Raw genomic sequence first — 13785 nt, 5'->3', positions numbered from 1 at the left:
AGAAGGTGATTGAGAAAGTGGTAGGGCTGCACCTTGAGAGGATCTTGGATTAAATGGATTATCTAGACTCCATCCAGTCAGGTTTCAAGCCCGATAAGGGACAGCAACACCATTAGTCACACTTTTGTATGATCACTGGTGGAAGCAGGACAGAGGTCATGGGTCCATTCTTGTCCTTGCAGTCTCTTCTATGGCTTTTGAATTTTTCGCTGGTTGATCTCCTGTGCCAGTCCCAATGGATCTCAAAGGAGAATGAGAGGTCTACCAGGCAGCCCCTGCCTTGTGAGATGCCAGAGGACTTGGTGCTCTCTTTGTTCCCATTTAACATCTACATGTTACCATAGAATGAGATATATCTGTATGCAGATGATACCCTATTGTACATCTGTGTCCCAGGTGAACTAACAGATACTATGGATGTTCCTTCATGGTGCCTGGATGCTGTAGGGATCTGGATGGGGAACGAAGGGCTTCAACTGAACCTTGGTAGGATGGAGTGGTTGTGGGTGGGTGGGAGTTCCTCTAGCTGAGTGTTTATCATCATTGGACATTAAGGGGTTGCAATGCTTCAGACTGAGCTGGTGAGAGCCCTCCTGGTCTCAGAACTCTTTCTTGAGGAACAGGTGACAGTTGTGACTAGGTGGTCCTTTGCGTAAATTCTTTTTTAAAAAATGTTTTTTATTTTAATACAAACATTCCATCTTTCATTAAACAGCGTGTCGTCTGGGTACAAATATTTTGTGCAATAAACATTAAAATTACAGCCATGTTCATTATCTTATCTATTCTTAAATTGATACTAACACATAACATACTATTGTAATAATCCCCTTAACTTATTTAACTCTATTAATACAGTTTCCCTCTTTCACTCCTCTGCTTTCATTTCTAATTTTCATATTTATTCTCTAACCATTGATAAAATAACTCCCATTTACTATAATAATCAGATTCTTCCTTTTCTTTAATTGCAAGTGTTAATCTATTCATTTCTGCACATTCTAAGATTTTCTTAAACACTTTCTCATCCGTAGGGACCTCTTCATTTTTCCAATTTTGTGCAAATACAACTCTAGCTGTAGTTATTACATGAATAATCAAATATACATTTTCATTACTATACATTTCTGATAAAATCCCCAACAAGAATAATTCTGGTTTAAAGTCAATATGTTGTTGTATCATCTTCTCCAACCACATATGAATTTTTGTCCAATATTTTTTAGCTTTTACACATGTCCACCACCTATGATAGTATGACCCCAGTATCTGATGACATTTCCAACATTTGACTGATTTATCTTTAAACATCTTTGCTAATCTTTCCAGTGGAAAGTGCTACCTATAAAACATCTTATGCAAATTCTCCTTCTATGCAGTTGATATCTGACCCTCCCCCACTGCCTCTCTCTGGGCAATTCACTGTGGGACAATTCTCTAAACAGATTTACCATGTGGGAAAATTAGCCATGTGCATCTCAAGTATTCCCAGACCTAAACTGGTCGCAGAAGGTCCTTCCAATCAGTAAACATTCTGTTAGCTCCATTCAATTGCCCAGACTCCAAAATGCAAAGCATTATGGGATCATTAAAAGAATAAGACAATGATGAGTATGTCCTGGATAAATTCTATCCAGAGAATAGTGGGAGGAAATCTTGAAGACCAAAGGATGCACTCATATTTGTACGTTTGAGAAAGGAGGAGAAAATGAGTTATGCGTAAGAAATAAATGATGTAATCATACATATTCGTAATTAACAGCCTATCAGATAAGTGTTTTCCCACTTATCTACTATTACTATCATCAACAAAGAAGTATTCTCTTTAATCAAAGAACATATATTACATTACCTTACATTGCCATAGACGTTTTGTTAAAACTTATTGAAAACCAAAGAATTTAAGTTTGCTATTTTTTGGGTCAATTAGCAAACACTCTTTCTATGTTTCTTTCTCTCACATGACAGACCATTTGAAGGAAAGGGAGATGTTATAAAAAATAACTTAATACTGGTAGGGAACTCCATGAAGCCTCAGACATTTAATGAAACATCCATATATATTTTAAAAAACTGATACTGAACGAAAACCTTTAAAACACTCTATGAAAAAACAACTAAAGGGCAAAAGATTAACATGAGAAAATTTCCTCTTTGAAATAATAAACACATTTTTAAAAACTATCTTTCTACCCACACAGGACACTGGATAACACAAGGTTGCTTTGAAGACATGATAAACAAAAGGCTGGGTGATTGTTGCTGAAAGCAGGTATATTGTAACCAGTAGCAGCAATTGATAAGCAGCTATTTTAGGGACAAATTCCTCTTTCATGTCATCATTTTTTCTGAAATTTTATCACATTCTAAAAATGCAAATATAAGGACAAATATAAACGAGCCAGCTGTTGTATTAGTTAGAAATTCTTGTTCCTTACTATATTTTCTCTACAATTCAGATCGGGCCTCAGTAGAATAATGTAGCATTTGGGAAAAAAGATACAAGCCAAGAGAGCAGCTCCAGAGGCCAAAATAGAGAAGATCTCCACAGCCACCATGGACTTTCCTTTGGTGCTCAGGTAGGTGGGGAGGAAGGAGACCCAGACACTGCAAAAGACCAGCATGCTAAAAGTAATGAACTTGGCTTCATTGAAACTATCAGGCAATTTCCTAGCTAGAAATGCTACTGTGAAACTGACAAGGGCCAAAAAAGCTAGATAGGTGAGGACCATGTAAAACATTAAAGCTGAACCTTCCTTACATTCTAAGATGGTCTCTCCAAACAAGGAGTGGAAGTCCAAGTTGAGAAATGGAGGAGAGGTTCCAAGCCAGGTGGCACAAAGGACTGCTTGGACCAGGGGACAAGCTAAGACAATAGAGTTAGTCAGTGGTTTTCCTAAGAGTTTCCTTGTCTTGTTCCCTGGCTTGGTGGCCATAAAAGCCAGAACCACCATGACAGTTTTTGCCAACACAGAGGAAACTGCAAGGGCAAAGAGAATGGCAAAGGCAGATTGTTGGAAGAGACAGGTGAGCTTTCTAGGTCGACCAATGAAGAGGAAGGAGCAGAGGAAGCAGAGTAGGAGGGAGACCAGGAGAATGTAAGTGAGATCTCGGTTGTTGGCCTTGACAATTGGTGTGTCATGATATTTATAGAAAGTCACCAGGACTGCAGATGTGCTCACAGAGAGAAAAAGAGCAAGAGAAACTAAAGTGTATCCCAGGGTGTCTTGATAGGCAAGGAAGTGGATCTTCTTGGCAATGCATTGGTCCTTGTCCTTGTTGGGATATTGGTCTTCTGGGCAAGGTTCACATTGAGCTGCATCTGAAATCAAGAATTTTGTTTAAGAATTCATTCATTCAAGTAAATCATGCTGCATTTATAATTCTAGGATAGATTAGCCAGTGACGAGGATTAGTTCAGTTCTAGCTATCCATTCACTATGCACTTCCATGAATAATGTGGCTTTCAGTTTGAGATTGCTGCCTGTTTTCTCCCCTACTTTATAATGGAACCCACAGAAGATCGATAGATCTGTTATCCAGGAATGTTGCTGTTTTGTTTATGTGTACATTATCCTTGCCTTAACCTCTCTGCTTTGTGCTTCAAAAGTGTTCATTCAAACTTACTTGATCGCTCCTACTCTATCAGAGAGACACTGATAGACATATCTCCTCTTTCTCTGGCAGGTCTATTTCCTCAGAGTTTGAAAGTATAGATGGATGAAGCGTGCCCTAAGTAATAAGAATTAAAGCTTGGACTGAAAACCCCACTTCCTTAGGAAAAGATTAGAATTTGGGTTTCACAATTAGATATTAGAGGAGGAGTTGAAATGCAAGTTGGAGATTCATAAATTCTGCTCTAAAACTGTCCTGCATGGAACTGCTGAGGATTGGGAAAGGTGACTTCTGTGGCCAGAACAATTTAGATCCATCAACTGAAAAGTTCTAGTGAAAAGTACGAGTGCATGCCAATCATATCAAAAATGATCACAATAAAGAAAATAGATTTAATGAATGTCTTCTTTGATCTTGGAAGATTTACTTTTGAAGTTTGCTCTACCTGTCTGATTAGAAATAGTCCCTTCTGGACAAGAGTCACACTGGTAGCAGCAAACCTGCTTTCCCTCTGGAACTCTTTTCCTCTCTCCTGCATGGCACCTCTTTATGCCACATCTGGCAAAGGGGATGGTCTGAAAGAGAAATATTTGAAATTACTTAAGCAATGAACTTGCTGCATTCATTCTTTCCCTCATTCCTATTTCCCTTTTTTATTCCTACTTCTATTTTCAGATTCTCTTCTTAAGAAATAGATTGCCACCATCTATCAAAAACCAGGAACAGCTGCTGGGGGATTCAGGCCATTGGCACTCCCAACCTACCATTAAATGTTGGAGATTGGAACTGGGATCTCAGCCTGTAGAGGAAGGCTTGTGACTGAACTACAGCATTTCTAAAAAAAAAAAAAAAACCACGAGGATACTACTGAGCATCAATGGTCCATGGAAATCACTGTTGCTTGCTGAAATTGCATCCTGCATTTCAAGCAGACATTGTTCCCAAGGCTAACCCTTTGTGGAATGACACAAATCAGGCATCAAATGTGTTACATGCAAAGCTGATTTTACACCAAATGACTGCCAAGGTTTCTGACTCAATTGATTATTATATTATTATATTATATTATATTATTATATTATTATTATAGGGTTGTCTACGAGGTCGTATATGGTTTTCCTCCTGTAATACTTGATTACATGTAGTTTTAAATATTTACTTTGTCCTGGGGTCTTGTAACTGATCAATTCACTTTAGCAACAAATTAAATAATTTGTATGAGAACAGAGTACAATTCCTCTGATTTTCTCTGTCTGAGAATTGAACAGAGCACAATGCAAGAACAATGTCTGATGAAATGGGCATCAAGGAAAAGGAAGGGCTTGCCCTGGTTTGTCTCTTCACTGTTCAGAGAAGTTCAATGTCTATCCATTAATGCAGAAAAGTCTGATGGGTTTGAGACAAACAACCCATTAAGACTATTTTGAGTCCTGCTTTATGTGCTCAGGTGAACAAAGATTTGCTGCATTCACACTACAACCTGAGCAGTACGATAAATGTAAAACTGGACAAATTGGGTGGGGTCAAACAGGATGTTAACTGATAGAAACATAAACCAAGGTTAAAACGAATTGAGTGTCTTCCTACAAGGTGGATTTGGGTTCCATGCTGAGGGAAACAGAGGATGTTCTGCAAATATGCCAACTAGGACTTCTACTGACTTCTGGAAGCTTCTTTCTCAAACACAGCCAGATTGTTCTTTTGGTCTCAGCTGACATCTACTCCCTGTCATGGTTACCCCCAGAAATTCTAGCAACCATTGAAGCCTTTTAGGACTTTACGAAGGTCTTTCTTCCATGGATCTTATGAATCTCTTCCCCCCCCTCCTCTAAACTCTTCCAACAAAACATTATTCTTATTTCATATCTTTCTAATAATTGCTTTTAATATGTTTTCCTTTCTAAGGAAGCCACAGAAATTACCTGCCATGATTGGACAATCGAGATACTCTTTCCATGCCTCATCATGGTCAGTTGGGCTCTGGATGCAAACATTGCATGTAAAGCATGTGCCACAGCAAAAATGGCATTGTAGATATTGTAACTTTCAGCTGTCATGCTTGTTTCAAAAGTGTAATTTGGTAGATTCTGCAGATTCTCCTTTCCTGTACATTGTTTTTCCCCCTTTGGAGGGATCTTGTCTGGTTGGTGAATCTTGCAGCCAAAGACATCTTCCCACCATGGAGGGAGAAATACATCCCCTTGTGGGTTCAAGGGGTCTAAAGACAGAACAAAATGATTGAATTCTGAGACATCCCCGGTGTGGTCCCTGAAATGCAAGACTCCATGGAAAGACTTTAGAAATAGCAAGGTGTTTTGAGATTGCTCCACACTCAGTTTCCAATGGGAGGTTAAGATCCAAACATTCTGAAATGTTGTCTTGCTCAATTTTTCCTGGACAGACAAAATTGTCTGTACACTGAAACTACAATCGAAGTCTCCAAACAGAATAATCACTTCAGTTTTTGACCAAGTCTGTAAATTGAGAAGTAATTTTTTCATTATAATCTGAAGATCATCTAATTTCAACCTTTCAGTGAAGGCCAGGCAGATCTCCTTCTCCTGGAGCATTGGCATCAGAATTGAAATGAAATGTTCTCCCCTGTCATCTTCAGGGGCCAGAAGACCAACCCAGTTCCACTGGAAATATAGGAGCAGCTGCACTAAACCCACATACTGAGGAGATTCCTTGTGATTCATCCGGATGAAGGAAGGATACATTCTTCTCTCCCTCTGAGAAAACTCAAAGCCAACACCGAGCTGGAGAAAAAGAGAGTCTTTTTTCAAAAACAAAGTAAAGGTAGATATTTGACTTTAGGGGTCACCATTGTGTGGTTTGTGGCCCCAGCAGTCAGGTTGACTCATTTTGAGTGGCAAGATTAATCTCCTCCCCTTTTTAGGAAGATCTCCCAGCAACACATTTTGATGTCACATGTTCGTTATATGCCCCCTCCCAGAAAAAACTCCCTCTTTCGCTTCTGAGTATGCTTCTGATGTTTGTGTCGAGCCCAGACATGGCTTATCACGAGAACGTTCACACACACAACGCTCCTGCAATGATTCCAGGAGGGGATGTGCACCGGGTGGCTAGGTTTTGGTTGTGGTAGAGGCACTAGTGGACTACTGGTGATGGTAGAACGGGTGCGAGATGAGGGGATATGTGGCCGACGAATCAACATCATTGTAGCTTCGGGAGTGTCATGATCCCATATCCTGGTTAGAGTGAGCAGGAAGTGGCTGCCAAACAGCTGAGACTCATTACGAGGCAGGGGTGCAGGTGGCGCAGCTTGTTTAAATTGTGCTGAGAGGTGTTTGCTCTCAGTGCCGACTTTGTATGGAGAATTCTCATCTTTTCCTGATTCCCGTGTATAGCGAATTACACCAAACACTGATCATCCAAACACAGTGAACTGGATTTGATTGTTTCAGCGTTCACATAGATGTGGATTGGAAAGCTAAGAGTTTGTCTACTCCATACTGTATCCAAGAGAGCTCCCTTACCTGTGGGACCTTAAAGATGCTGAAGATGGAGGCCATCTGCCTCGAGGATTTGGCACTGAGACCACCAATGATGGAGAACAGAGTGTCCTGCAGGTCACATTTGTACCCTGGAACCACTTGGCCTTGTGAGGAGAGCATGGAGAGGCTGTTTAAGGAAATAGACCTCTCCCTTTGGAAATGGCCATAGATGTGGAAGCCAAGGGTGATGTTGGGGAGCAGAAGAAAATCCTTATTGACCTCGGAGACAGCAAACATCAATGCAAGGAACTGCTGGTAGTTACCGAGGATGAGTCTGTAGTGAGAGAAACATTGGAGAACATTACAGGAAAACTTGTGCATGGCTGTAGAATTTGCTTCACTGTTTGGGGGGAATTCTGGGAGCAGAAACTCCCAAATTTACTGGGTTTGGGTTTTTTTCAAAGGATTTCCCTTGGCTAAACTTGGATGACTTTGTGAGAAAGGAGACAAGCCTTTCCATCAATATCATGGACTGTTTTATACTCTCTATCATCCCTGCCATATTCACTTTGCTTCGGTAGCTGAAATCCTTTACAACTGCTCCCATTTCATTGTAATTCTTTCAGGTCTCTCTTGGAGCAGCTTCTTCAGGTGGGGTAAAGATTGCTGAGCACAGGAGTACAGTGGGGGTCACCTCATAGGTTTCCTGAAGGCCATTATTCATGAGCAATGCTGATTCCAACACTGAGAGGGATTTTTGTATCCTGGACACTTGAAGAGTGTTGACCTTTTATTTGAATTTTCTACCAGAAGTTACTGGTCAGATTAATATTACAATTCAACTTCTTCACTAGTCCAGCACAGCTTCCCTCTTCATTTTATTGTTTATCATCTTCCTAATGAAGAGATTGAGAATTCCAGCATATTTCAACAGCTTGCTCTTTTATTGAGAAAAGCATAAAATGTGCACTGCACCAGGACAGTACAGACTCTAGAAGTATTTCTGATAAAACTCCCTGAATTTAAAGCAAAGAAAACAATTATCTGCATATTTCCCTTCCAGTTGAAACTTACCCACTTTTAATAGGAAAATTTATTGTATCAAAGGCTGGGAGAACAGACATTACAATGGTTCCCAAGGGCAAATTCCCACCAATAATGAGATCACCAGGCCTATAGTAGCTTTCCTTTAAGTCGATATAACCCCTGAACACACAGATGGTTTTCAGACTCTTCGCTGTAGTTGGAGCCAAGAGCCAGAAAAGCATCAGCAACAGCAGTAGCATGACTGTCAGTCTCGTCTCCTTCCCTCCTAGAACAGAAATCAAGGTTTATGCAGAAACTGATTTGAAGATTTCTCCTGAAGTCTCACTGGACCTTTAGCAGATCAGACACCACCTGTGCCTCCTGGATGTCCCCAGGACAAATTTATAGCAACTATGCTTCCTCTTACCTGTGTTTAGGCTGTGACCATAGAGGAAACAAAGGCATGTGAGTCTCTTCCAACCCAGGAGTGAGCTCTTTGCAAGACAGGCTAACGTGACATTTCTGCCCCCCATCTGATGATCTCAGAGATATTTTTAAAGCAGGTTTTATCCTGGAACAGTGGTTCTCAACCTTCCTAATGCCGCGACCCATTAATACAGTTCCTCATGTTATGGTGACCCCCAACCGGGGGTGGGTTCTAATTTTTTTTACTATCGGTTCTGTGGGCGTGGCTTGGAGGTCATGTGACTGGGTGGGCGTGGCTAGCTGGTCATGTGACCGGGTGGACATGGCTATGTGTATAGGGACTACTCAGAGGGCTGAAAAAAGTCATTTCTGACAGATCCTCACACTTTTGACTGGTCCTCACACTTATGACCATCCTCATATTTATGCCCGTGCAGCATTCTTAACAACCATGTCACTCATTTCACAACTTCTTCTCTTCACCATGGTGATAAGATAGGGCAAAAAACGTAAAATGTGAGGACAGTTGTAAATTCGAGGATTGGTCAAAAGTGCGAGGACCTGTCAAAAATAACTTTTTCAGCCCTCTGAGTAGTCCATGTGCACAAAAGGACTACCCAGAGGGCTGAAAAAAGTGATTTCTGACTGGTCCTCGCACTTTTGACCGGTCTTCGCACTTATGACCATCCTCACATTTATGCCCATTGTGGCATTCTTAACAACCATGTCAATCATTTCACCACTACTTCTCTTCACCACGGTGACAAGATAGGGCGCAAAATGTGAAATGTGAGGACAGTCGTAAGTTCAAGGACTGGTCAAAAGTGCGAGGACCGGTCAAAAATAACTTTTTCAGCCCTCTGAGTAGTCCATATGCACATGGGGACTATCCAGAGGGCTGAAAAAAGTGATTTCTGACAGGTCCTCGCACTTTTAACCAGTCATCATTTATGCCATCATTTATCTTCTAGTCCAGAGATCTCCAACCTTGGCAACTTTAAGCCTGGCAGACTTCAACTCCCAGAATTCCCCAGCCAGCTATGCTGGCTAGAGAATTCTGGGAGTTGAAGTCCACAAGTCTTAACGCTGCCAAGTTTGAAGACCTCTGAGCTAGGGCTTTGGGACCAGCCTTTTGGGGAGGGGGTCCCATTCGGAGAGACCCACTGCCTCTCAGGAAGCATCAGGTCCAGGCAAAGAAAGTTGCTAAGGTTGGAGATCTCTGGACTAGAAACCTCCAAAGGTCCCTTCCAACTCTGTAATTCTGGTATTGACAAGCAAGCACAGTTAAGCTACTTAAATCCTCCAGAACAGGGGTCCCCAACCTTTTGGACCTCAGGGACCACCAAGTTCATAATTTTAAATTTCGCAGACCACTAATACGAATCCAGTGCGCCACTTGCTGAAGCATTTGGACTCCCAGTGATGGAATAGGGTCCTTCAGGCACTCTCCCCCCCTTTCTCTCTCTCTCCCCCCTCTCTCATTCTCTCTTTCTCTCCCCCCCTTTCTCCCTCTCTCCCCCACTCTCTCTCTCTCATTCTCTTTCTCTCCCCTTCTCTTTCTCTCTCTCCCCCCCCTCTCTCTCTCTCTCTTTCTCTCTCTCCCCCTTCTCTCTCTCCCCTACTCTCATTCTTTCTCTCCCCCTTCTCTCTCTCCCCCACTCTCTCATTCTTTCTCTCCCCCTTCTCTCTCTCCGCCACTCTCCCCCACTTTCTCTCTCTCATTCTCTTGCAGGGGGCTGATCTGGTGTCTGCAATGGAGAGCAAAATCCAACTTCTTCTCTCTGCTGTAAGTGCAGCATCAGGATTCTGCCTTGGTATATTTGCGGTGCAAGGCAGCCCTCGTTTCCTCCCGACTCGGAGCGGTAAACAGCGTCTGGTTCGGGGAGCAGCTGGATTTTGCTCTCCATTGCTCTCTCGGCCCCATGCAAACTCTCATCTCTCGAGAAGCCCAACCAAAGTTTCCCGCCCCACTTCAGGGAGCGCTCCTCGAGAGATGAGAGCTTGCAGGGGGCTGAGAGAGCAATGGAGAGCAAAATCCGCTGATCCCCAAACCGGACGCTGTTTACCGCTCCAAGTCCCAAGCTGCAAGAGAGGAGGGCTGCCTTGTGCTGCAAATATACCAAGGTGGAATCCTGATGCCGCACTTACAGCGGAGAGAAGAAGCCGGATTTTGCTCTCCATTGCAGACACCAGATCGTATTGCACCACCTGCAAAAATGCAAAAATTTCCAAATGTAGCCCTGCCCTCTAATAGCCCTCCTGATATTCAACTATTGTCTCTCAAGGAGGATACTTACTTGGCCATCTTCATGCTTGAAAGGATTCTACAGTGTAACAGCAGATGTCTCCCACCTTGGCAGCTTTAAGACTTGTGGACTTCAACTCCCAGAATTCTCCACAATTCCCCAGAATGGGCTAGGCGGGAGTTGAAGTCCACAGGTTGAAAAAGAGCCACAATTGCCCAGCCCTGGGCTAGGGTAGGCTGATGCCGCGCGGGTGGGAGGCGAGGGACGGATGAGCCAGCAATTTAACAAACGGTTCGGTGTGCTGCGAGGCCAATAAATTGCAAAAAAAACACTGAACCGTTTGTTAAATTACTGGCTCGCCCACCCCTCGCCCCGCCCCACCCCCACTATTTATTGGCAAGGGGCGGGGCGAGCCAGCAATTTAACAAACGGTTCGGCCAAACCACCTAGAACCGGCAGAATCCCACCACTGGTTTGTTTCCCTCTAGCCATCAGCTGGGACTCCAGAGGCAGCAATAGATTGGGAGTGGGCGGGGTAAGCGAACGGCGACCGGCGATCCAACAGAGGCAGAGGGTGAGTGTGAGTGAAGGTGTGGGGGGGGGGGCGAGAGAGGGCTTTGGCGACCCCTGTGAAATGGCCGTTCGACCCCCAAAGGGGTCGCGACCCCCAGGTTGAGAACCGCTGTCCTGGAAGATCTTTGTGTGTGGAAATCCACAGGGGATACATGAAGCATGTATCTGTTCTTCTGATAATTGCAGGGAAGAGCCATTGTCCTCCCCCCTTAGCAACAGCTTCTCTTCATGCAGGAGAATGGAAAACATGTTTGTGTCTCTTCTTGTAATTCACAGAGCAGATGGAGTCATGGGGAAACTGTCTAGTTGACCTATGTGAAAGTGACCCCTGCACACAAGATGGATTTTGGCTGATGCCCTAGTTGGGTCAGATCATAGGAGTGCTACTTGCCAAAAATGGCACGAGGCAGAAATGGAGTTTGAGAAAGTATCTCAGGTTATTAACTGCAATTTTTTTGTCAAGACTTGCAAATTTCTGTTGCTCTAGCCTAAGGATAGCAATTGTCATACGGGTGTCTTTTTGGGTCTTTTGGGGTGCTGTTCCCCATATTTCCAGGTCTGAAATTCTTTTCTTGAAGATTCATTCACAGGACCAGTTGGGATCGTTGCCACTGTACCAGCCTTCCTGCTGCAGGGCAACCTCCGTTTCTGAGCCTCTGGAGAACATTTCACAGTTGACTGTGGGGTTCCCCAGACTGATGGTCTTGAGCGATGTCCATTTGCCATCCCTGGGGCAGGCTTTACAGGCATCTCAAAATGGCCACCATCATTCTTGGCTCAACTCAAAGCAGACCACCTCCAATGGGATCTGAGGGGGAGCTAACCTGTTTCCCTTTGGCCTGTCAGATCATAGCCTGATGGCTTTGAGATTCTTTTTTGCATCCCATCTCTGCAGGGAGGCCGGATCTATTTGACCATTCTTCTCTTAGTGACTGATGGGGCTCCAAAGGGAACCGAGGATTATACCCGAGGCTTTTATGATCCTTCTGAGACCCTGGCCACAACCTGGAATAGAAAAGCTACTGAGGCCTTGGATAGGATCACTTGCATGCAGCGTCTCTTGGTCCATTGTTCCCAACATTGCCCCATCATTCAACTGAGGGTGGTAAATAGGATGAAGAGCAGTGGTGGGATTCAGCCGGTTTGCACTGGTTTTGCCGAACTAGTAGTTAACTTTGTGTGCATAACCATGCCCAGCCCCCCTAACCCCATGGCTTGCCCCTCCCCTCCAAGTCACTCCTGGCCTTGCCCGGCTCTACTTCGGCCATTTTGGCAGCTCAGCGCTCTTCTTACTGCCCCCCTCCCCCTCCCAGCAAGCACCATTGGTGCAGGCAAGACCCCAAGGGAACTCTGACAAGGCGCTTGGAGGGAGAGGATGGAGTTATAAATAGGCAGCTGAGCTAAGTGCCTGAAGGACCCCATCTGTTACTTGGAGTTCAGGCGCCTCGGTGGCTTGTGAGCAAGGCCTCACCTGGGCTGCTCAGCAGACAATGGGCTTCACAGGCCAATTTAGTGTTGCCAGCTCTACCCTAAGGAGGTTGGGGGTGTCATTGGGGCTCCTGCAAAGAGGGGCTCAGGCTTGGTTCCTGTGTTGCGCCATGATACACGAGCTGCTGCGGGCACTGAGTGGCTACCTGGGCAGCCTCTTCATGGGCAGTGGCTTGCAGGTGAGCCCTCCCTCTCTCCATGGATCCATCTCAGCACCCCTCCTCCTCCTTCTCCTCCTCCCCTCACTGGGTGAGCCCAGAAACACAAAGCGTGAGAGGTATAAATGGGCAGCTGGGCCTGTCGCTGACAGTTGGTTTCCAGCACCAGAGAGGGTGAGGAAGGAAAGTGGTCAGGCTGCCGTTTCCTTTCAGTGGGTCACATGGAGAGAGACAAGGCTCCTCTTGCCCTTTCTTCCCCCCTCACTGGGCATGGCAGAGCTTCCTGACCCTCACTTAGCCACCAGCCACCTTTACTGATGCAATTTGGGGGTGGCAGGTGAGGAGGACTGGGGCAGGGGAGAAAGAATCCGCAACTCCCAGCCTGACTGGCTTCTTCCTGGCAACTCTTTCTCTACTTTTCGGGGTCGGCAGCCAAAGACGAGGTTTTTGTGGGCCGAAGAACTTGCCTCACCACCGCCCAGATGCCCTCACTTCCCCGAAACATTTCTTTGCCTACTTGATTTCCAGCTCCATCACGTTTCTCACCATTGTGTGCAGTGAAACAATATGTGTGGGACTAAAGAAAACAAAAGTTCAATAAATCAATTCCATCTTCTCACGAAAAAAGATCTCATGAAGTTGGAATTGAGTAATTTCTTTTAGTCCCACGAACTTCTTTCTCTGCACAAGAGAGAAACGCAAGAGAGAAATGCGACGGAGCTGGAAATCAGGTAGGCAAAGAAACGCTTGGGAGAAGCGAGGGCATTTGGGTGGTGGTGGGGGGGGGGCAAGCTC

The 13785-nt window shown here is 44.4% G+C and overlaps 1 protein-coding gene across 1 annotated transcript; it reads right to left on the bottom strand.

Annotated features, from left to right (window-relative positions):
• Positions 1-2417: 2417 nt before the first annotated feature.
• LOC139312593 (vomeronasal type-2 receptor 26-like) lies at positions 2418-10836 on the bottom strand. The gene is made up of 4 exons (XM_070937511.1): positions 10823-10836; positions 8290-8385; positions 7214-7407; positions 2418-3322 (listed from the first exon to the last, which is right to left on the bottom strand). Exons 1-4 carry the CDS (start codon positions 10834-10836, stop codon positions 2418-2420), a joined length of 1209 nt encoding a protein of 402 aa, XP_070793612.1.
• Between the last annotated feature and the right edge of the window lie 2949 nt (positions 10837-13785).

The sequence above is a fragment of the Pituophis catenifer genome, unplaced genomic scaffold (assembly GCF_029215685.1).
Source record: "Pituophis catenifer annectens isolate HBS135680 unplaced genomic scaffold, rPitCat1.0.hap2 SCAF_1, whole genome shotgun sequence".
Classification (NCBI taxonomy): Eukaryota; Metazoa; Chordata; class Lepidosauria; order Squamata; family Colubridae; genus Pituophis; species Pituophis catenifer.
Note: the sequence above shows the minus strand (reverse complement) of the source record. Positions and strands in the feature narration are given on the sequence as shown.